This window comes from Bombyx mori, chromosome 9, assembly GCF_030269925.1.
Source record: "Bombyx mori chromosome 9, ASM3026992v2".
NCBI lineage: Eukaryota > Metazoa > Arthropoda > Insecta > Lepidoptera > Bombycidae > Bombyx > Bombyx mori.
This window is the reverse complement of record NC_085115.1, coordinates 1,355,115-1,378,000: the sequence shown is the minus strand read 5'-3', so window position 1 is coordinate 1,378,000 and position 22,886 is coordinate 1,355,115. Positions and strand designations below refer to the sequence as shown.

General features: G+C 39.4%; 2 protein-coding genes and 1 long non-coding RNA gene across 4 annotated transcripts; 2 read left to right on the top strand and 1 right to left on the bottom strand.

Annotated features, from left to right (window-relative positions):
- Positions 1-718: 718 nt before the first annotated feature.
- Positions 719-22,867, bottom strand: LOC101744541 (transmembrane protein 181). The gene is made up of 13 exons (XM_012697305.4): positions 22,489-22,867; positions 21,732-21,835; positions 20,117-20,275; positions 19,079-19,181; positions 18,380-18,533; positions 17,641-17,721; positions 16,766-16,865; positions 15,878-16,005; positions 15,006-15,152; positions 13,784-13,886; positions 12,965-13,183; positions 9,836-11,104; positions 719-8,732 (listed from the first exon to the last, which is right to left on the bottom strand). Exons 1-12 carry the CDS (start codon positions 22,635-22,637, stop codon positions 10,971-10,973), a joined length of 1,581 nt encoding a protein of 526 aa, XP_012552759.1. The 5' UTR covers positions 22,638-22,867; the 3' UTR covers positions 719-8,732; positions 9,836-10,970.
- On the top strand, positions 790-6,693 carry LOC101744688 (uncharacterized). 2 transcript variants are annotated; one of them, XM_012697300.4, is made up of 2 exons: positions 790-2,491; positions 2,623-6,693. In XM_012697300.4, the coding sequence occupies exon 1, from the start codon at positions 1,053-1,055 to the stop codon at positions 2,469-2,471; it is 1,419 nt and encodes a 472-aa protein (XP_012552754.1). In that variant the 5' UTR covers positions 790-1,052; the 3' UTR covers positions 2,472-2,491; positions 2,623-6,693. The 2 variants fall into 2 exon arrangements, 1 of the variants encoding a protein (XP_012552754.1); XR_009973774.1 differs by having other exon boundaries at positions 1,053-6,067; positions 6,169-6,693.
- LOC110386862 (uncharacterized) lies at positions 8,099-12,338 on the top strand. Its single transcript, XR_002431870.3, has 2 exons — positions 8,099-8,189; positions 12,201-12,338. It is a non-coding gene; the product is annotated as an uncharacterized LOC110386862 (long non-coding RNA).
- Positions 22,868-22,886: the final 19 nt, after the last annotated feature.

The following is a 22,886-nucleotide window of genomic DNA, read 5'->3' as shown; positions in this document are numbered from 1 at the left end:
ATTACTCTTCCTACAATGTGGAAAGAAATATTAAGACAATGTCGGAATGGGGCTAACGACATTTTCGATAAGTTTGCAATATAAAATTCAAGTTCCGAGTTCGTACCGTTATTATGTATATCACGTAAAAACACGCTTAGTGTAGATCTCCCAAAAAAGAAACCCTCTTTACCTATTAGAAGTTACAACAATAATTAATATAATTGTTAATACAATTTACCTTAAAAGGAATTCAGCTTCGTACAGAAAGCGAGACCGCAGACAGTTGCTAGTTTAATTCTAAGTAGGCTACGTGCATCCTGTGTGGACTAGAGCAATGTTGCCAATCTTTTCGAACGGTAAAACTGTTTTTCTTTTGCATTACTTTACTGCTTGCAAAAAACTGTGTAGTTTACGATCCGATGTACAAAAAAAAACAAAGTTATAAGTGTATAGTTTTACAAATATTACCTGATGTTCTACTTTGAATTCGAACAAAGTCAAATCAAAATCAATTACTACGATAGCACATTGATTCTTGTAGATTTTAGTTATATTTTAGCTAAAGTTGTACCAGATGGCTTTAAGGACCAATTTAGATGAGAAATGCATATGAAAACTGATGGGATTTGGAAAAAAGATTTAGATTTCTGTGAATGTGCAGGGCTGGCAACAGTCCGACTGATAGTTGACCCGATTTGGCCCCGTCCGCTCGTCACTTCGTATAGCAATCGCATTATTTTTCATGCGCATAGAAAATAAGTCGTAACAAAGTTTTATTATGTCTGTGGATCTATATCTTTCTTTCTCGCTTTTGAGTTTTAAATGCATCGGACAAATGCTTTCTCGTTTTTATGATTCTTGAATTGGGAAACAATTCTCGTAATTTTGGAGGCAACTTCGTGTCAATGAAATTTAGTGACAGAACTTATGAATTGTGAATGTATAGCTTCAGCAGTGGCACAATGGTGTGCGCCTTCGTGATGTTCGTTTTAATATCGTTGAGCGGAATGAGATTCCAAGAAATGCTCCTCGTCAGATTTCGATGACCATAACAATAACTTACGGGAACGATGATCGCTAATCTGCCGCTGTTGTTCGCCAATGGCAATCCGATACCGCTTTCGAAGATCAGAGCCGGCGAGCTCGAGAGGTTTATAACATTTATGGTGACATGTTCCTGGGGTCACGATACAGCTAAGGATATTCGACAGCCTCCATGGTGGCCCAGCAACGTCGAGTTCACGCATCCCTTCGTGAGGCCTGCAGCTGTGCCCAACGATTGGGAGCTCAGGTTGAAAAATGTTGTCAAAAAATGCTACGAATACCACAAGAGTGCATTTCTGCTGGTCTTTTCAGCGCAACTGTCGCGATACCCCCGTAACCGTCTTTTGTACGTTGACAACAAGGATCACACAACATCCCTTTATTATATACCTAGTAACCGTCTATTGGTTACATTCAGAAATGAGAATATAAACTATGATAAGGATGTACAAATTGAAGACGAAGAGCCTGTGGTGAGAGCTGCAGACATTTATTTGTGTGACAATTGTGATAGTCATTTTGATAATTTAAACAATTTACAAGTCCACGAGAGACTGTGTCATGGTGACAACTCTCCTGCTGGCACGAGTGGTGGTTTACCAGAGTTCTTAGCTGCATTGAAGTTAAAACAGGCTACAGATGTTCAATGCTCAGGGTCTGAACATATAGAATATGAAGCAAGACCTAAGAACGCTAGGAATGCTGCAAATATTGACCGTGGGCCACCTTATCCCTTTTCATCATTAGCTTACATTAAAAATGCTAAAACATTAGTACAGAGAGATACAAGTTATTCAAGGGAGAGAATTGAACGCTACTGTTGTACTTCCACTCCCCTTAGTAAAAATGTAGTTAGTAAAAATAAACATCAACAATTCCCTGTAAGATATAAGAGGCCTATAGATTATTGGCACAGAAAGCATGTGTTCCCTGACCAGAGAAATAAAGATATATTAGATCTTAAAGCTCAATTGTGTTTATTGAAATGCAGAGTCCTCACTGTTAATGTTGAAAGAATGTCTGAAGAAAAAATAGAAGACTATATTCAACAGTGCAAAAATAAATTGGAAAGTGAACTACAACAGAAACAAGAAAAAGATGTTATATTTGTGGACAATATAGACACTGATCAAGGAGAAGATGAAGAAACAAAGATTGCAGACCCGTTGAGAAGATCTGAAGTAGAATGTGAAGTGATTGACCTTTGTTCTGATGATGAGAGCAGTAGTAGTAATGAGAATTGTGACCCACGTGCAGGTGTGGCTTGTGTGATGAGAGGTGGAGCAATTTTGAGACGAGCAGCTGCATCGACACCACAAGCACTCCCCGCTGATCCATGTGGCGCCAGGCATCTCCCAGCAGTACTGCAACCTCACCCCAATCCTCAACCTATCATACTCATAGCCCATACATTTAATAATCTACAGACTATATCTTTAGAGTAATTTTTATTGAGTTATTGTAGGTATGTTGCTGATACTATTTATTATTCATAACATTTGTACATTTAAGTTTGTATACTAATTGAATTAATTCCACACCACTGACTAAGTTGAGTTGATTTGACTATGCTTACAGCAGTGATATTATTTTTAGTAAGAAAATGGTGGAACATCTTAACACAAGATGGCGTTTTGAAGCATGAATATAAAATGGCGGAAAACAAGATGGCGGCGTTTTGGTATGAAGCTTTGTATTTAAGTTATTGTCATACCTGTTTGAATTGATACTCAAAAATTGATACATAGCAGTTAACGTATTTTATGTATTTAATTTGTTTATTGTATAGCTCTAAGGACTAAAATAATGCTGAAAAATATTTTTCAACCAGTAAAATGTAATGATTTTGTATTTGTTCTTTATTTGTTTGAAATGAAGATGTACAAAAAGAACTAATAGTATAATATAACCTCAGGAATATCAGAAGCACTAATTATATGGGATATAAATTATATGCATGAACATTATGAAAGCAATATTGGGTTGCCAATTCTTATTTTAAAAAACCTGATAATAATAATTTAAAAAAAAAACTGTCACTCATATGATGATGATCTATGAAGTTCAATGTGAGCTACTAGTCCAAAAGTGGGCTTAGTTAAAAAACGATATTACGTTCCCTTTTGTCATACTAGTATCAAAATCACTTAGGAACATCCATAAACTCAGCAACTGGTATGTTATGATGTCAATTATAAGTATGAAATCTATGTTTCACACATAAAATCTATTTTTCTAGTTAAAAACTAGCGCACACAGTTTTTTATTATGCCGTATCATAGGCCATAGGGTTGACTCTATCACATTAAAATCGTATTAATATGAATTTAAAAAACAAAAAGAATGATATTAAATCATTTCATAAATTCATAAGTTTAAGAACATGAAGTCTAGTTGTGGGGTTATCTGTCGAATCACAAAAAAGGAATGCATGTAATGTTTCATGACGACACCGCCATCAACCGTATCGCTTCGCTCAAAAATAATTATTGATGCTGACTTGGACATTGTTTCTAAGGATTTTAAAAAATATATATTTATTCTTTATTAGAGCCATACACCTATTAGGTTAAGTCTGCTTAAGGAAATTTTAAAGAAAAAAATCCAAGTCGTTCTGCCTGGGGTAATAGTTACTGTAGTAGAATTATTTTGTTCCTGCAGTTTGGGTTATAAATTATCGGAGCGGTGAAGCGAATGTTTCGCTCTCTCTTCCATTCACGAGCCTTATGGACGAGCATAGTGATGCGCATTATTGTTTTTGATAAGCGATATCGATAGTGTATTTAGTTTTGTCATTTTGTGGGTTAGTGATAAAAATGAAAGTAAAAATTTACACTTTGTAACTTTTCGGGATCTATTTTCATTTCAGTGAAAATTTTTAACACATTGTTGATAACAACACGTGGAAATATTATTTTGAATAAATTTACCGTTTTGGTACAAAACAAAGGAGTAGCCATGGTGTCATTAAAGAAATTCAGAGAGCGAATGCATAAAAACACATTTCTCTTCGACAACAAATGACTCATATCATAACATGTCTCACCACCCTTCGTATACCGCCCCGCCGCCGTGTACCTGCCTTCGATGACTCATTTGTTTTTATCGATAATGGCGTTGCGCCCGCGCAACATGCTCACCGCCCTAGCCGGGCTATGTTTTATGACCCAAACTGCACTGATAAAATAATTCTACTATAGGGTAAAAAAACACCACACTGAATACCGCCGACCTTGAAAGGTGATGTTGAAGTTTCGGTTGCATTGTTTTTAACTCTGGATATTCATTGTCTGCCACTATTATTTTTATCTGCTACGCAACATTATAGTGCTGCCAAATTCATAAAAATGATGCCATCTTGTTGAAGGAAACTAACGTGACTGATTAATATTTATATCTTGTAGAAAGTGTTTAAAAATTCCCTATTTATTTCTCACGTACATAGGTTATTTATTAGGGGATTTTGAAACAACTGAATTGGTGTTAGTATTAAAAACACGTTTAAGTTTCTCGTAATGTGGGGTTATTTAAATTTTTTATTAACTTGCAACATTATTCATGTTTTGTGTTCCAAATACTATTTAGTGTGCTTAGTATGAGTTAACTTTCTCGATAGCGTAAAAGTTAACTCAATTTTGTATGGAGTTGGGACGTTTGCCTACGTTTGCCGCTAGGGGCGCTTTTACAACTGCATACAAATTTGAGTTAACTTTAACGCGATCGAGAAGTTGAAAAACTCGCGCTAAGCACACTGAATATTGAAATTCCAAAATTGAAACACTGTTATTGCATAATTAAACAGCTATGATTTTGAAAACGCTTCGCAATAGAAGACAATCTTTCTAAAATAAATTAATCTTGAGTAATAACGTAAGACACTCATGAGTTCCTATACGAATGATAGGACGGACGTTTCAATATTCGGCTTTCGGTCTCATACCTGAAGGTCGAAAACGTCTTGTCGTTGTGATATCCACCGCTTGTCTATGTGCTCACTTAAATTCAAAATGTTTGCGTTAAAGATAGATTTATGTGTTAAAATTCGCCCATTTTTATTTATTTGGTAATTAATACTTTTTGGGTCTTTTTTTTTATGAAAAACTTCCGTATTTTTGTTACCGTTATGAAAACGAATCACTTGATTACTGAAAAATTTAGACTATAATAATATGTATACAGTGCAAGCTATACAGAAGGTTTACTGATAACCAGAGAACATGACACATCTATAGATAAATGACCAGCTTCGGAGATATCTATGCTATGTAAAAAAATAGGGGTTCCTAAATTGTTTATTTAAATTGAGAAATTAATTAATTGTTTTTAACAAATTTAATTTTAATTTGAGACTATAGCTGTACTCATTAAACCTTCTTTGTGCTGTTGAATACAAAAAATCGGTACCTTTTGCTGCCTTTTTTAGTATTAGTTTTTAATTTACAAAAAACAAACATGTTTTGTATATAAACATATATACGACATATGACTTAGTAAAATTTGTAAATATAATATGATAGTAAAGTTTCAATCCTCGTTGGATTAATGAATATTGTTTAATTTCTTCCATACGTGCGTAATGACATAGTAAAGGTTAACATGATTGTAATTGATTGGAGTTGAGTCTTGTCCACTGACCTCTTAGCCAGCCAACGGATGAGAGAGCATTAGACCCAAAGAAAATAATTCAGTATTTTTACCCAATAATATCTCACCTGATAATATTGAAACTTGACAAATGTATTATTCGATTTTGTCTGACAGACTTGACAACTGTCAAATCTATAAATCGAGTATTATTTTGTCTGATAATAATTATCAAGTTGTTAATAGTACTTTGGAAAACGTTAAATTTGAAGCATGTAAACAGAAGCAGAACTAATATTAGAACAAAATGCGTACCTATCAACTGATTAGGACGAATGAAGTACCGAACGCCTGTGAAGATAATCTAGTTTATTTTGGTTTTTAATGGAAATATTTTCAGCAGAATTGAGGAGTGCTCAGTCCCCATATGAGATAACCGTGGTGCCACGGGAACAAGGTTTTTCAATCGAGATTAATCGATCGATTAATCGATTAATTTTCAATCGAATAAAACTGGCTTAAAAATCACTATTAATTAATATGATTATTATATTACAGAAAATTTAATTTGTGAAAATGCAGAAATGAAATAAATCTGAAATGTTTATATAAAAAATATTTTTTTGGTGATGAATTCAGCGCTAATCTAATTATAGACTATATATTTCACTTCGATTCACGAAACTAACTTGTATAATAATCAGAAAAAAAATCGGTATGATTTTGGTTCAAGTAATTTCAAGTTCATTAATTGGAAAACTACCATTAAGTAATGGTTAATTACAGAGCATAATGCGACTCAGTGGCGCACAATGCCGAATTATGCTGAAGCTTAGTTGAGCATTATGCCGCATAATGCGCTCTTGTGCTGTAATTGGATAACGGCTGAAGTGAGCGAGATAGCGGGCGAAATTAAGTGTATTTATTATCTATGGCGAAATGTCTGCTTCTGTTAACACGCTTGCGATTATGAAGTATATTTTTGAAAAGGTCTTAAGAAGAACTGATTTAGACATAAATGTATATTTAAGTTCGTAAATAATTTATCCGTATTTTTACTAAAATAAAACGGCGTCACTAAAATTGTCTGTTTTTATTTTATTTAATCAAAAAGTGAATTGTAATATCGATTGCGATGCATTTTCACCACAGTTTTTTTTTAGTTAATTTTATTAGGTATAGAGGTTAAATGGGTGGGTGCCTTATCTAACCGCGACGGGGCAATGCAAAGCCGCCGATGCCCGAAAAATGTTTCGTCAGATTCCCTGGATTCAGTCTCGGTGCTTCTAGGCCTCTCAAGCACCGGTCACAGTCCTCGTCGAACTCTCCGTCGTAATCGACGAGTGAACTAACCCACAGACACAGCCCACTGAGTTTCTCGCCGGATCTTCCCAGTGGGTCGCGATTCCGGTGGTAGGTTATGCGAAGCACTGCTCTTGCTGGGGCTCCCTCCGTGAGTCGTATTCTTCAGTGCTGAGGGTCGTGACCTTTACTGAGCACTTTTATCAGGACTATGTTCCTCCCTTCCTCCCTGTCCACCACGCAGTGGATAGCGACATTGATACTTAAGTCCAAAGTCGTCTTAATCTGATCGGACTAGCACATGGGACTACGCCCTTTAGGCCCCTTTCCTTCCACTTTACCGGTGATGAGAAGTCTTTCGAGATTGTCACCCTTTTTCCTGGCAACGTGACCGAAAAACTCTAAAATCCTACGTAGGCAAATGGTGGAGAGTCTAATGGAGACGCTTAGTTCTTCCAGGATTGATGCGTTTGTCCGATGCGCCGTCTAGGGAATCCGCAGCAATTTCCTCCAGCACCACATCTCAAACGCATCGACCCGACTTCGAATTATTGCGGGGGCTAGTGTTAGCAAATTCTTTCAAGTTAAGCCTGTGCGCTCACCTACCCGTCCGGGCGTATCTGAAATAGCTTCTTATGCTACCAGCGAATATGTGTAATGGTTAAATGTTTATCCGAGCCCCTAGATGTCAATGAGAATGTAACTACTCACCATGATACGTTACATATAAGTCTCAACTATAGCTGCTGTCTCATCGTTCAAATGTGACTCTTTACAGCTTCTCTAAATGCATTCTCAAATCAATGAGCGATCGATTGGAGGACCTGTGAGCTCAAGATGTCTACCAGAAAATTAATAAAATTATTCGTTTAAGATAAATGATTTAGAAAATATAATGATTCGCAGCAAACAAGGGTTGAAGTTCAAATCTTGAGGCAGGTCATTGTGTTATAAAAATGAAACTTTAACTCTTTTAGTGCTGAGCTTATTTTCACATATTTTACAGAAATTGCTAAAGGATTTTTGAAAAGAAGTTTTATTAAAAAGAAATTTAACTCAACAAACATTAATGTTAAATTCACAGAAAAATAATTTTAAACGGATTATAAATGTAATTAACTTATTAAAAATGTTATACAAGCGCGCACTAAGAATGTCCGTACAGGTACCGATAACTAATACCTACAATCAAACTGCGTAAATAGTCAGTATTCCGACGCTGTGCACTTTATACGCATTAATAGAGAGTCGATATATCAACAGTTCGTGCTCAAAGGGTAAATAAGGTTTTTTTTCTTGCAAAGCGTTCGGTCAGGTTTGAAGGATGGAATAGTTGTTTAGTGAAATCTGAGACTCGACTTCTTGTCAACGCGAGTCGGCCATGGGCTGCGATAATCGCAATACCAGGTCAAGGCCAACTTTGATCTACTTTGCCCGTCTGAGTTTGTTTTCATTTTTCATCCTTAAATCAGATTGCTTTTGTGATAGGGAATGATGTGTATAAGAGATGCGACATCTTCAACATTTATATTATATATATTTTGAATTATAAATAGAAAAATAAATATATAGACACACTCAGACACAGTCCACTGAGTTTCTCGCCGGATCTTCTGATCTTCTCAGTGGGTCGCGTTTCCGATCCGGTGGTAGATTCTACGAAGCACGGCTCTTGCTTCGTTCGTGTTAGCAACGTCGTCAGGTTTGAGCCCCGTGAGCTCACCTACTAGTAAATGTTACGCTGAAATAGCCTCTCAAGGCTCTCAGCTAGATAGGAAAAAAAAAAGAAAAAAAGGTTGCGCTGGCCTGTAACAGGTATACTACGCGCGTGCGTTCGAGTGCCACGCATTCACTCTCGCTCTGTCTCTTTCTATTCCATGGTAGCGTTAAACGTTTAACGCAACTTTGTTGAAAGACGCATTAGAAGTTTCACTTCAAAAAAGTATATATTTTTTTTAAATAAATGAAATGTTATTTTGTTCCTTCATTATGTAAATAAATAATCGTTGACAAATCACACACGGTCATCTAGTCCCAAAGTAGGATTCGCTGTACTATGGGAACTAGAGACTGACTTAAATACGTTTAAAAAAGCACATTAACAAATATGTCTTATATGATTGTGCCGATTATATAAAACATATTATGAGAGAGAGAGAGTGAGTATTGGGATGACGGCTGATAGAAAAGAATGGAAGACAAAATTAACTGTGCCGACCTCACCTAGTGGGATAAGGTGGAGAAAAAGAAGAAAATGATTGTGCGGATTATAACGTTTCTTGAAGCGTTGCATTTATTACTTGGCCTGGTTAAAAGAATACGGTGACCCGGTTTTATTACATTTAAACTTCGTCGGTAGTCGACAAAGATAAGCACTTTTTCTTAAACATTATCAAGCCTTCGAAGGCAAGGTCATTTTAAGTTATTGCTCGAGGTGTTGTTTTGTTGATTTTTAATAACGAACTGATTATTTTGTAAATTGAATTAATTTAATTTCGTGGTTTTAGATTATATGTTTGTTGATAGCGGTCGAGGTTATTAAATTGTTATAAAAAATTTAGTAGGTAGTTTTTAGCGCGCTACACTAAACTTTTTCTTGACAGTTTTTTTCCCCTACTTATGCTGATAGCCTTGAGAGGCTATTTCAGCTTCGCCCTAACATGTAGGTGAGCTCACGGGGCTCAAACCAGAGTGTCGTTAACACTGGCTCTAGGAAGAGTAGTGCTTCGCAGAATCTACCATCGGATCGGAAACGCGACCCACTGAGAAGATCCGGCGAGAAACTCAGTGAGCTGTATCTGTGGGTTAATTCGCTCGTCTAGCCCTTCGTCGCAAGCGATGGGTTCCGGACTTTGTCAGTAGCGACTAGCTGATGTGCGGGATAGGAGGCCGGCAACCGATGCTGCTAATGGCTTGATCATACGTACCGAGTAAACGGGCGAGACAGTGCTCTCGGCCGAGTACTCGGTGCGTATAAACATAGCGCCGAGCGCTCGGCCGAACGAAGTAGCGAGCCAGTAGCTTGACTTCCGTTCTACTTACTAGGCCGAGTGTACGCTGTCCCGCACTGTCGCGCTCGCTCTCTCGGCAGGTCTGACCGTGCACTGTCTCGCCACTCGGATACATGATTGTTATCACGTCGCCGCGCGCGCCGTTTTTGACATTTTTATCTTTAAAACAACTCCAAATAAAATAACAATACACCATGTCTGAAAATAAAAAATAAATCAAATAAAATAACAATCCAGTATTGCTCTTTTTCCAACAATTCCTTTAATTTTTCTGCTAATAGTGGAATGAGTAACTTTGTATATTTTCCAATAATCTTTTTACGATCCATCGTGTCCGAATTAAAGTCTCACTAGAACTGAACTGACTGTGCTAATTTCAAAACACGTGTGATCAGTTACTCGCTTACATCACTGTCTCGGCCGAGAAATATTTTACTGTCTCGCCCGTTTGCTCGGTACGTGTGATCAAGCCATATGGGATTTATCATACTAGCCATAGATATAATACACTTAATTTACTAGCGAACTGCGAGCGTTCTCAAAGCGGAGCGGGCGCGCAACGAACACGCCGCGCGTGCGCAGCGAGATCGCTGTCGTATGGCGTAGAGTGGCGTAGACGCCATTTTGTACTGTCTCTTACGAATGCCAACCCGTCTACCATGCTCCACTCCAATCCGTGCGTCTTCATGACTTAAGTCAGTAGTAGGTACTTCGTAGTAACAAAACCAACAGACTCGTTGGAATCCATTTTGTTACTGAGTGTATTGTACGTCGTTAACTCGCTACAAAAACGCGACGAAAACGTTGCGTATCCGTCACGCAGCTGCTCCCAAACCATTAGTATGATAAGGCCCTTAGTCATTAGTTTCATAAAAATGCTGTATTCGAATTACAACACCTTTATATAATGTAATTCACGTAGTTAAGTCATCACAAAAAAAAAGTTCTTTTAAAACCAAATTAAATAAAAAATAATTTAATATTTTATACATAACAAGATCGGTTACGTGATACAATGAAAATAGTTTATAACGTCCGCGGGTAGAATCATATGTCTTCTGTGCTGACTCGGTGGTGCGAGTTGAGGGGCCGCCGGCTGTCTTCGTCCGAGCCATAGATGACGTCCTCGTCCGAATCGTTGATCATCGAGAAGGCGGGATTGTCTTTTGTTATGGACGTTTCTGTAAAACACATTGCAAGCGTAACCTTTTTAGGATCTAAGTTTCCTAATTAGCTTCATTTGGATAACAGAAAAACTTTAAATAATAATAAAATAATTCCACCTAAATTGTATTGCGTGTAAGCGAGCACGGGTAGGATTAAACGTTCTGCCTATTTCTGGCGCGAGGTCATTGCGCACCTTTAGAATTATAAAGACCCAACTCAAAAAATGTGTTTTTTGGAAAATATCCATTAAAGTTCTCAAACCGAAAAAACGTAGAGGTAAGGGACGGAGTGAAAGAGATCGATGGATAGCTTTGTCCCTTTATAAGCTATTTCTGGTCATTTGATTACCAAGAGTCGCTGAAAAGGGTCGTTCTTGAATTATAGACGAAATCCAAAAATTTCGAAATGGGTCTCTATAATTCTAAAGGTGCGATGGGTTCTGATTTGTAGGGCGGGGCAATCGTTGTGCAGTAAAATTGAGAATTTGGCGTATTATTATGGTTATACTGCAGCTATAGTGGTGGGAGGGAATGGCGAGAAAATACAAATCGAGAAAAGGATTATAGTGGGAAGTCTGTACTAAAGTAAAAAGAATGTAGGAATCAATGATAAGATGCTCAAATATGTTGCCCGCTGAGTTTCTTGCCGGATCCTCTCAGTGGGTCGCGATTCTGATCTGGTGGCAGATTCAGCGAAGCACTGCTCTTGCTAGCGCTAATGTTAGCAAATTCGAGTTGAGTGTTAGCAAATTGAGCCCGGGAGCTGAACTACCCGTCCGCGCCTAGCTGGAATAGCTTGAAGGTAGATACCACCACCTTGCCTATTTCTGCCGTGAAGCAGTAATGCGTTACGGTTTGAAGGGTGGGGCAGCCGTTGTAACCATATTGGATCTTAGAACTTATATCTCAAGGTGTGTGGCGCATTTACGTAGTAGATGTCTATGGGCTCCAATATCTACTTAACACCAGGTGGGCTGTGAGCTCGTCCACCCATCTAAGCAATAAAAAAAATACAATTAGAGAAGGTACATTTAAAATATTCTTTTTAAACCACATTTATGTATTGTTATATTGTGACGTCATCGTATTACGTTGCTTTCATTGTTTACAGAGTGCAGCCGCCCGGAGCGACGCGATGACGTCACGTTTTGACTTAACGAGATTTGTTATACAGAGGCTCGCGGGAAAATTGATTATTATGAAATTAACACAATCGGGTCCTTTAGAGGAATGAAGCTTTTAAACATCTTATTGTGGTTTAATTATAAATTTACCCAAATTTATTATTATTTAATGAGTGTTTGTTGGTTTTTTTGCAAACCGTATCAACTGAGTTCTTTACTATAATGCCAAAGGTTTCGTTTTAAAAAATAGAAATGAACGAAAACTAAACTATGCTTTTTATGTGAGGAATCGCACGACGGATTGATTAATTTGAAATTATTTCTTTGTGTGCTGAATTTAAGACGATATAGTTCTTACGTTAAGATATTAGAAATAAATTTAGACTATAATTGTCATTATTACAATACATTACTAAGAATGTCTTATTAGTAATGTACACTATTGAGCATTATATTGGTGAACTGGTGGTAGGACCTATTGAGAATTCGCACGGGTAGGTACCACCACCCTGCCTATTTCTGCCGTGAAGCAGTAATGTGTTTCGGTTTGAAGGGTGGGACAGCCCTTGTAACTATTCTTGAGACCTTAGAACTTATATCTCAAGGTGGGTGGCGCATGTAGATGTCTATGGGTTCCAGTAACCACTTAACACCAGGTGGGCTGTGAGATCGTCCATCCATATAAGCAACAAAAAAAAAAATTAGTTGTGGCTTGTTGGCGCCTTGTGCAAGTGTGGTAGTGGTTGGTTACCGTGGGGCTCGACCGTGGGCGGCGAGTACAGGTAGGCGAGCGCGTAGAGGTCGAAGTTGAAGAGCGAGTAGAGCGCCATGAAGGGCGCGGACGTGTCGTGCGGGTGCCGCGCCGCCCAGTGGTCCTGCAGCGCCGCGCCGCCCCACCCCCGCGCGCACACCGCGCCCGCCAGCGCCGCCGCCGCGCCCGCGCCCGCAGACACGCAGCGCAGCCGCACGTCTGCAGCGCGCGCAGGCAGTACAGTCCACACGGGGACACAGGAACACAGGGGACATAGTGGACACAGGGGACACAGCAGACATAGTATGCACCGTGCGTACAGTGGTCATACGGGACACTGCCCACCGTGACTCCCTAATGAGCTAATTTTAAATAGCTCAGACTTGAATGAGAATTTAAATTAAACCCCTTTAGTTCTTTTTAATAGATAATATTTCTTTAAATTTACTAATTTTATCGTAGTAATTTGGTTATTTTTATAACATTTTAATATAAGATGCAAAGTCTTTATATAAGAAATGTATAGAAGTATTCTCGTTATATTTTCAGTCAAATCTTGAATTAAATATTACGCATGTCCATACAGGTAGGTACCACCACCCTGCCTGATTTTGCACGAAGCAGTGTTGCGGTCTGACTGGAGGGGTAGGGTAGCCGTTCGATTATAGAACTTAGATTTAGTCCTTATGTCTCAAGATGACGTTTACGTTGTTCTACGGGCTCCAGTAACTCATCAAAAGTGTCTAATAAATTAAGACATGTGAATATTTAGTCGTGTGGTAGGTTGTCGTTACGTAACGTGCGCAGGCGGGTAGTTACCAAAAAACGGCATGTTCCTCAAATCACTATAGGCCTTCACCACGAGTATGAGTAGGTACAGGAAGTACACGGCGAGGCCCGTGAAGAACATCGTCTTTACGATCTGAAACAAAACGAGGATGGTACAGACGGACGATTATTTCTGCCTATACAATTTTGAAGTTAAACTTCTTTAGGCACGTTGTGAGTACAACTTAACTCGCAACAGACTCGTTACGGTTAGAGAGAAAAAATACACCCTAGAAAGAGCGAGAGTGAGAAATCAACAGAGCGTCTCGAGAACCACTGTTTACGGGCGTCGGCCACTAGATGGCTTGTTATTAGTTTCTTATTACTCCGTACACGCCAGTAACATATTAACTATCTTATATTTAATTTAGCTTAGTGACAGCTATTGGATTTCATATAAGCTACTATATTGCAAGGCTAACGGTATGAATAGTTTAGTTTCTACACACCGCAAAAGAAGTTTCACTTCTTTCACGTGCAACACGCCGCACGCTGCACGTGCGCCATTTTTTTTTGTTACATATAGGCCCTTGGGACCAGTGTTGTCCGGATTCTCTAAGTAAATACGAACCTAGCTGGTGCTCATGAACTATTTACGAAAATCCCACTACGAACCCACAGAACTTATTTCCACACTAGCAGTACCACCTAGTCCCCTGCACTGTGCACCCCGAACCTCTCCTAGTGCGAAGCAGTCGCGTGTCGTATGGCAGGACAATCGGTAATACAATAAATCATCCATTACAGATAATTGTTAATACTCTTCTCTTCTTCAACCCGTGTCCACCCAATGCTGAGGTCTCTTCGCACTTCATTGTTTTGGTGACGCGGAACGCAATGTAATGCAATTACTAGAATTAGAATTATTTTGTCCGTGCAGTTTGGGTCATAAAAAATCGGAGCGGTGAAGCGACTATTTCGCTCTCTCTTGCACTCACGAGCTTTATGGACGGGCATAGTGATGCGCAGTCTTGCGATAAGCGTTATCGATAGTGTAATTAGTTTTGTCATTTTGTAGGTTAGTGATAAAAATGAAAGAAAAAATCACTAATCGAACACTTACACCACATATCGCCGCAGCAAGTTAACGAGAACGGCAGAAATTAACACTTTGTAACTTTTGGGGATATCAAGTTGGGGTTATTGTTGTCTTGGGTATGTGAAGGGTTTTTTCAGGTCTTGTATAATATATTATAATAAATAAATAAATTACCGGATAGTTGGGCGACATCATGTAGTTGAAGGTGGGATCGTAATACGCGTAATATTTCTGCCAGACGGTGACGACCATCGCCGGCGCCCACACCGAGCCCACCACCACCAGCTTGAACAGGTAGAACGACACGAAGCCGCGGTCGTTCTGTGAACAAGAGCACGTGAACCTCAGCCGAGCCCAGTCGGGTCAGTCAGTGCGCGCGGCAACGTGCATAAGTAACGCGGAGTACGTTCATGAGTGATCGTGCTATCGTATAAGGAACTAGTGACGGTAGTCACAGAAGATATATGATGGATGCTTGAATCGTACTAACTACAATTTCAAAATAAGCTTAAGCAAGTTCCGAACAACTACATCCGAATCGTGATGAGTAACTTCACTCTCTCATTGGAATAACTTCCCTTTGTCACTACTCCTAATATATATTGATCTCAGTGGGTCGCGTTTCCGATTCGGTGGTAGATTCAGCGAAGCACTGCTCTTGCTAGGGCCAGTGTTAGCAACACTCCGGTTTGAGCCCCGTGAGCTCACCTACACGGTAGGATAACGCTGATATAGCCTCTCAAAGCTTTCAGCAGGGAAAAAATGTATATTGAATAATTATGTGTAAACTAGTGGTAGCATCTATTGTGAGTCCGCGCGGGTAGGTACCACCACCCTGCCTATTTCTGCCGTGAAGCAGTAATGCATTTCGTTTTGAAGCGCGGGGCAGCCGTTGTAACTATACTGAAACCTTAGAACTTATAACTCAATGTGGGTGTCGCATTTACGTTGTAGGTGTCTACCAGTAACCACTTAACACCAGGTGTGAGCTCGTCCACCCATCTAAGCAATAAAAAAAAAAGAAGTCGACACGGTAATACGGTCACCTGTCGCAGCCCGTGATATTGTGCCAGCCAGGACAGCATGAGGCCCGCGAAGAAGGTCGCCTGGAACACAGAGTCCATCAGCGGCGCGAAGCAGCTCGCTGACACCAGCCGCAGCGGGAACAGCGGATCTGCACACCGACCACACTCTCTGTAACTTGACCCTGCTTAGAGATGTTTCTAGTGTGCACTTTGTATTGCCATTGTCAGTAGCCGATAGGCCCTAAACACGTCATTACGGATCCTCCCGAGCCATTACCGGTGCTTTTAGGTACCTCAAGCATCGGTCACTGTCCAGCTGTACCCGTCGCTTGCGAAGGGCTCGGCAAGTAAATTAACCCACAGACACAGCCCACTGAGTTTCTCACGGGATCTTCTCAGTGGGTTGCGTTTCCGATCCGGTTGTAGATTCTGCGAAGCATTGCTCTTGCTAGGGCCAGTGCTAGCAACACTCCCGGTTTGAGCCCCGTGAGCTCACCTACTGGTTCGGTGAATTTAGAATAGCCCTTCGAGGTTACTAGAGTAGATAAGAGAAAAAAAAGACGAGCGTACGGCCAACGCGATGGTCACCGTCGTTCATGGATACCAGAAACGTACCGGGCACAGCTAAACCGTTATCTATTACTGAAGACTCCTCACGGCTCGTTTGAAAGGCTGCTGTACACTAGAAGGATTTTCTACGAGCATAATACGTCTTCTAATGTGCACTCGGCTTAAAGGGTAGGGCGAACCACACTGAGTATGGATAAGGGATCTATGCAGGTTGGCTGGCGAGAGCTAGAGGATAGTAGCCGAGGATCATGCCCGGTAACATGCAATTGGAGAGGTCTATGGTCAGCACTGGATTGCTATAGGCTGATGATGTGTTGGGGCCGAGGCGCACCCACGTACCGTTGTAGAGGAGCAGCATCGGCAGCATCACTGACAGCCAGCGCTGCTCGATCGCCCAGTCGTGGGACGGATACTTCCTGAGGGAGTGCGTGAACCAGCACTGAAATATGATTAAATAAGACAAATTACAGTAAAAGGGAAACGTTTTCGAACATTTAAAAACAAAATTAGTCAAACTCCTCACGGACACTCCTGTAGTTAGAATGTCGCGAGCCCGCAATGTATAGAGACGGGATCAGTGGAGGTCACGCAGCCATTGACCCCCGCATCAGCCGATTTTAAATTGCGTTACGTTTCTTAGTTTGTTTTAATTTATCGATAATTTTTGTGTTCACACGTCAGGATCTCTTGCACCGCGTGTTGGATTTTATTTATCTATACTAATATATAAATCTACAGTGGCTTTTACGAATGTTCCGTTATAACTACTGAACTATGCATCCGATTGACTTGAAACTTAGTATCCATGTAGAAAATACATGTACTTAATGGATAGGCTAATATTTATATGAGTGTTGGACTCGCTACACCAGTTGCGGGGGCGTTAATGATGAGAATCTTTGTGGGGGTCAGAAATAATAATGTTAATTTTAAATGCCCAGCGAAGCGGACGGGCACTGCTAGTCTCTTATAAGGTTGCACTAGCTCTCGGCCCGCCCGGTGCTAAGTGACAGTTAACATAATGTGATTGCCATCTCGAGAGGGTATGTTACAATTGTGTAGTACAGTGACTGATTTCCGGCAGAAATAGAAACGATGCCCTACCTCTTGTACTAAACCTGACGATGGCTTTTAGTTTATTTTAATATATATTGTATAAAATGTTATTTGTTTCTAAATATAATAAAAATAGATAATTTATTTCTTTAACTCACCGTAACAACAAATGTGGCCAACAGGAAAATAAATCTGAACCAAGTCTCCATTTGCGTGAACGCTGGGTTGTACATTTTAAACTGAAAAATACGTAATTCAAATTGTATCGTTTATTTTCAAGGTGTCGACATTAAAAAACAACTTTGATACTAGATCGAGGCCTTTGGCTTTTTTACCGCTAAGTCTTGAGGCTTAAGTTAAGCTATCATTGCGATATACCTACTGTGTGCTTCGAGAAGGTTAATGGTATTGGGTCACTTAGCAATTACGCTAAAAGCCCTTTCGGTAAATTATCTTAATTTATTAAAAACCTCAACTATAGTTAAAAACTAGTTTTAAGGATTTGCTTTTATTATTCCCGACGAATATTTTAAAAGTTTCTAATTATGCCTACGACTCGTCAAAACAGAGGCTCTCAAAGTTGTATGTAACTTGAACACTTTTTATTCCGTTGTCGTACCACCCTTTTCAGAGCGGTCGTGGTCCGTCATTCATTATCATTGCTGTGGGCAGATGTTAAATGCCTCACGAGCAATCCCCACTTCTTTCGGTTTGTGGTGAGCCTGGTACTCATGCAACTGCCAATTTGACTTGGTGGGTCCATCACATGGGCAACCTTCCACGCGGTCTGGTGCCTTCCACGAAACGACGAGGCGCTCTATGACTCCATTTTTTATAATGGTTCGTTTTCCGTCGAACGTCGATCCGGAAAACTTTGAGTATCGCTGGCGTACGTACATAGAACACAATCTCCCTCATGTAGTAACGTTTGTGGAACTCCCCGAGCCCGTAGAAGCGAATGTTCAGTATGTAGTGAGTGTACTCGAGCGAGGCCAGGTGCAACACCATAACTTCCTCGCACAGCTGCTTGTGGCATTTCAGATGTTGTGTCCTACAATGTTTATTTAATAATCAATTAACATATCGCGCTAATGGCTATAGCGATAACAAAATAAGTAGCTGTCATTTTTCGTTTTAAATGAAGTCATCATGTAAGTACCCACAGTGAAATGTGTTCGCTCGTGTTTGCGGTTACCGGGAAATAACAAGATTTATCAAGTTAGCCCTTTTACTTCCATGTAGGTCACCGGTGTCCTACGCGTAGCACCGAAGTAGTTATCTCGACATCTGTTACTAAGCGCCTGGATTGCCTTCTTTTGTTTATTAATGTACGTTTTAGTCTCTTAGGTCTCTTAAATTTTTTTAGTATCTTAGTATTCTTAGTATCTTCAGATAAGTCTTTCCCAGTCTACTAGATATTCCGGCGTCTTAGTAACAGAAATCTACACAAATAGTTCAGGGCGCCACGCAAGGCACCGGTGATATAGATGGCAGTCAAAGGGTTATGGCACTAATTAAAAAGTTCTACTATCAGAATTTTATTATGCTGATTATTTTCTAGTTAACCCTGTCAAGACCGAGATTTCAAATACTTACGTATTCGTGGATTCGTTTTCTGGGAGTAAGTTGATGGTGGAATGGTCGGCGCGAACGCCGTCTATAGATATACTAATCTGGAAGCTCTTGTCAAATATTTCCTCTGAAAAAAATTAAGCTTAAAGTCGTATCAGCGCAGTTTTTGAATGTCGAATTGAGAGTTACCAATTCAGACACAAAATTGTGACTTTTATTATGTTCATAAGTGGTTAATGACAATCACGTCGCAATGTTTAGGGGCTTCGGAAAGTGTTTGAGAACCACTGGGCCGAACGTCCGCTACACGCCGAGTGGACGCGAATCAAAACGATCAGTGCATGTGAAAGTTTTTAGGTACTGACCAATGCGTGGCCGAAATAAATTTGTGAATTAATGAAAATTTTGACCAATGTAAAATTAATGGAATAAAACGGACGGACGATTTCTTTTGTCTGCTTATAATGTTTGTTGTTTGCATGAGTGTACCATGCTCAACACAAACCGGGAGAAGTGGCGATTGCTGGTGATGCGCTTAATATCTGCCCACAACAATAATACTGACTGACGACCACAACCGCTCTGATAAGAGTCATACGACAAAAGGACATACATAGAACCTTAAAAAAACGAGTTCCATACTTACTCAATAGTTTACCCGAGGACATAAGACCGAATAAGACGTGAGCCTATACTTGCTAAATTTAAAAAGTTTATTAAAAGAACACGCTTGTTAAATACGTTGTAACCATTTACGTACCTAGGTAAATTAATTGTATTAATATAACCTAATTTAATAATTTATAAGCTATGTTCATATAAAGCAAGTTAGTTATCTGCAGTCAAACTGCGTAACCAGTTTTGCGGGGCGTGGTTTATATGAAAGTGTAACTTTTTTTTTATTGCTTAGATGGTTGGATGAGCTTACAGCCCACCTGGTGTGGTTACTGGAACCCATAGATATTTACAACGTAAATGCGCCACCCACCTTGAGATATAAGTTCTAAGGTCTCAGTATAGTTACTTTTTATGAATAAATATATTACATACATACATACATACCATCATTATTCTCCGTGAGTATTTCGGCGAACAGCCACAGCTGCTGCACTCTGGTGCCCAGGGCTGGGCTGTGGAGGTGGAAGGGTCCCTGGTATATCATGCTGCCGTTATCCAGCACACTGCTCGCTGTTATTGACGTAGTCAGAGTAGGCGAGGGCCCTGTTGACAATTGTTACTGGCCTTCACTAAACAGAAATGAGTGTTTGTTGTTCTTTTATTATTTACTAGCGACCCGCCCTTGTTTCGCTTCGGAAACATGAAATTTTATTATTGATAGCGGAGTCCCGCGATGTAACCCGCGGTTATTGTCGTACCGCGGGTGAAGCCGTGGGGCGAAGCTATTATAAAAAAAAAGTAGCCTAAGTTATTCCTTATATCATCAGCTATCAGTGAAAGTCTCGTGAAAACCGGTCCAGCCGTTCCAGAGTTTAGCCGTACCAAACAGACAGACAGACAGAGACAAAAATTGTAAAAAATGTAATTTTGGTGTATGTAACGTATATAAAATATATTCATATGCATGTAGTAAAAAGCGGTTATTTCAATATTACAAACATACACTCCAATTTTATTTATATGTATAGATTAATATTGTTACGCGCTGAGGCTCTTGGTTATATAAAAATTCTACCGAACACTACAATTCTTAATTCACTTCTTCCGCTTCGCTTCAGGTTCGCTGTTTCGCTTCGAGTAGATCCGATTACTAACTGCCTTCGTGTTATCTCTGCAACGCTGCTAAAGTCTATACGACATGCCTAGAGTTATCGAGAACATTCTTGACTACTTGATAATAGATGGCATTGTACTTCTCAAGCGTTCTCGATTTTGCTAGTTCTTTTAATATTCATTTTTAGTATTCGACGATAGATGGCTTTGTTCTTACTCCGGCTTAACAATAACTTCAGCTAAATAATAATAAATAAATAACTAGGAACAAGTCACGCACGTCATCTGGCTCCAAATCGGGATTCCCCGTTTTATGGATACCAGAGACTAACATACATACTTATATACGTTTAAAGATAATAAATAAACACCCAGATGAAAAGCAAACAAAACCGTTCATCACACGAATGCTTGCTTGAAGTGGGAATCGAACCCGCGACCCTCGGCTCAAAGTATTTACTTTATCAACTAAAGTATTTTTACAATTATCTTTGAGATTAAGTCAGTTAAACTATGTTTACGTTTTGTTCATTTTGTGTTTTGATCGGCGACTTTCAACCACTGTATTCGCCGCATCCACTTTTGTATGCCTCCAAAATTGTGCAGTGTCAGGTATGTAAACAGCTTAAAAACTTATTTTATTTTTTTGTGTTTTGAATTTTTTGAAATCGTTAATTGTGTACATCGACAATAAAGGTTGAGTATCACTGGTTTTGATGATCCCCAAATGCGGATGATGGCATCTGCATTGAGATGTCTCCCGATTGTGGTAATCGCCTGACACAGGAAGCGGTGTGAGCCTGTCGTGACATGCCAATAATATGGCTCAAATAAATTCATTACCACTACCGTGGTTTAGAAATATTCCATACGAGTAGTCGAAAACATGTTCGAACTGAAAAAAAATTCAAGTTCTTTACGTGCTTATATTTAATATCTAATTTACCTGCCAGTCCTATGAAAACTCCGAGACCGAAGCAAGCAAAAAATGCTATAAAAACCATCACGAATTCCCCTTTGTGCATTGAATATATCCTCATTTGAACCGACCTTAAAATGTAAAACAATATATTTTAGTACTGCGGAATCAAGAAAGATACCATTATTTGGCAAAGGCATTGTCGATGTTAGTCTAAGGGACTATTCCGGCTACTGACTGGTGGGTGATTTCATGGGACTCAGCCTGAGAGAATTTGCCGACATTGGTCCTAGTAAGAGCAGTGCTTCGCAGAATCTACCACCGGATCGGAACCGCGACTCAGTGAGAAGATCCGGCGAGAAACTCAGTGAGTTGTGTCTATGGGATAGTTCGCTCGTCGAACTCTTCGCAGTATTCCACGAGTTCAATGAGGACGGTGACCGGTGCTTGAAGAGCTTAAAAGCACCAAGAGTCCATACTTGGTGTTAACCATAACAAAGATTTTAATGTTTTTCATAATGGAATATACAACCCCAATTACATATCTTTGAAATTATTCTGCTTCTTTACATTTAGAATGCTTGGCCTTTGTGAAGAGCATATTAAAATATAATATGTTTGGCGAAAAATGTATTTGGCGTTTGTACATTTATTACGGAAAAAAAATGTTTTAAGATTTGAGTGAAATAAGACTATGTTTATATAGCGCATTTTAGACATATATGTATATATCTTTTATTTCATTGCGAATTTTCTTCCTTACTCAATCAGAAGTTTTACGTACCTTTCACACCTGTCATGGTGATATGCCGGAGCTATATATTTGTTGAATTCACTGAACAAGTCGCTGAATTGCGAAAGCGTATTGCGTATTTTGTAATTCCATCCACCGGACGGCAAATGATAGGAATAACCGACATTATTAGAATCCATTTTACAAAATGTTAAATTAACGTTATATAAAGACACGAAACATGAATAATAATAACACGTAAATTGTAACAAATAAGCTATGCCCTACATGCGGCTTGTTTACAAGCGCGGTATCGATTTTCGCGCGAGGGTAGCCATTTTCCAGACATGGCGCTATCTGCGTTAAATGAAACGTTGTTTTCACAACATAATTAAAATTATTTTCGTATGTACACCCTTAGGTTTGTTTTATGAAGGTACAGATTATTC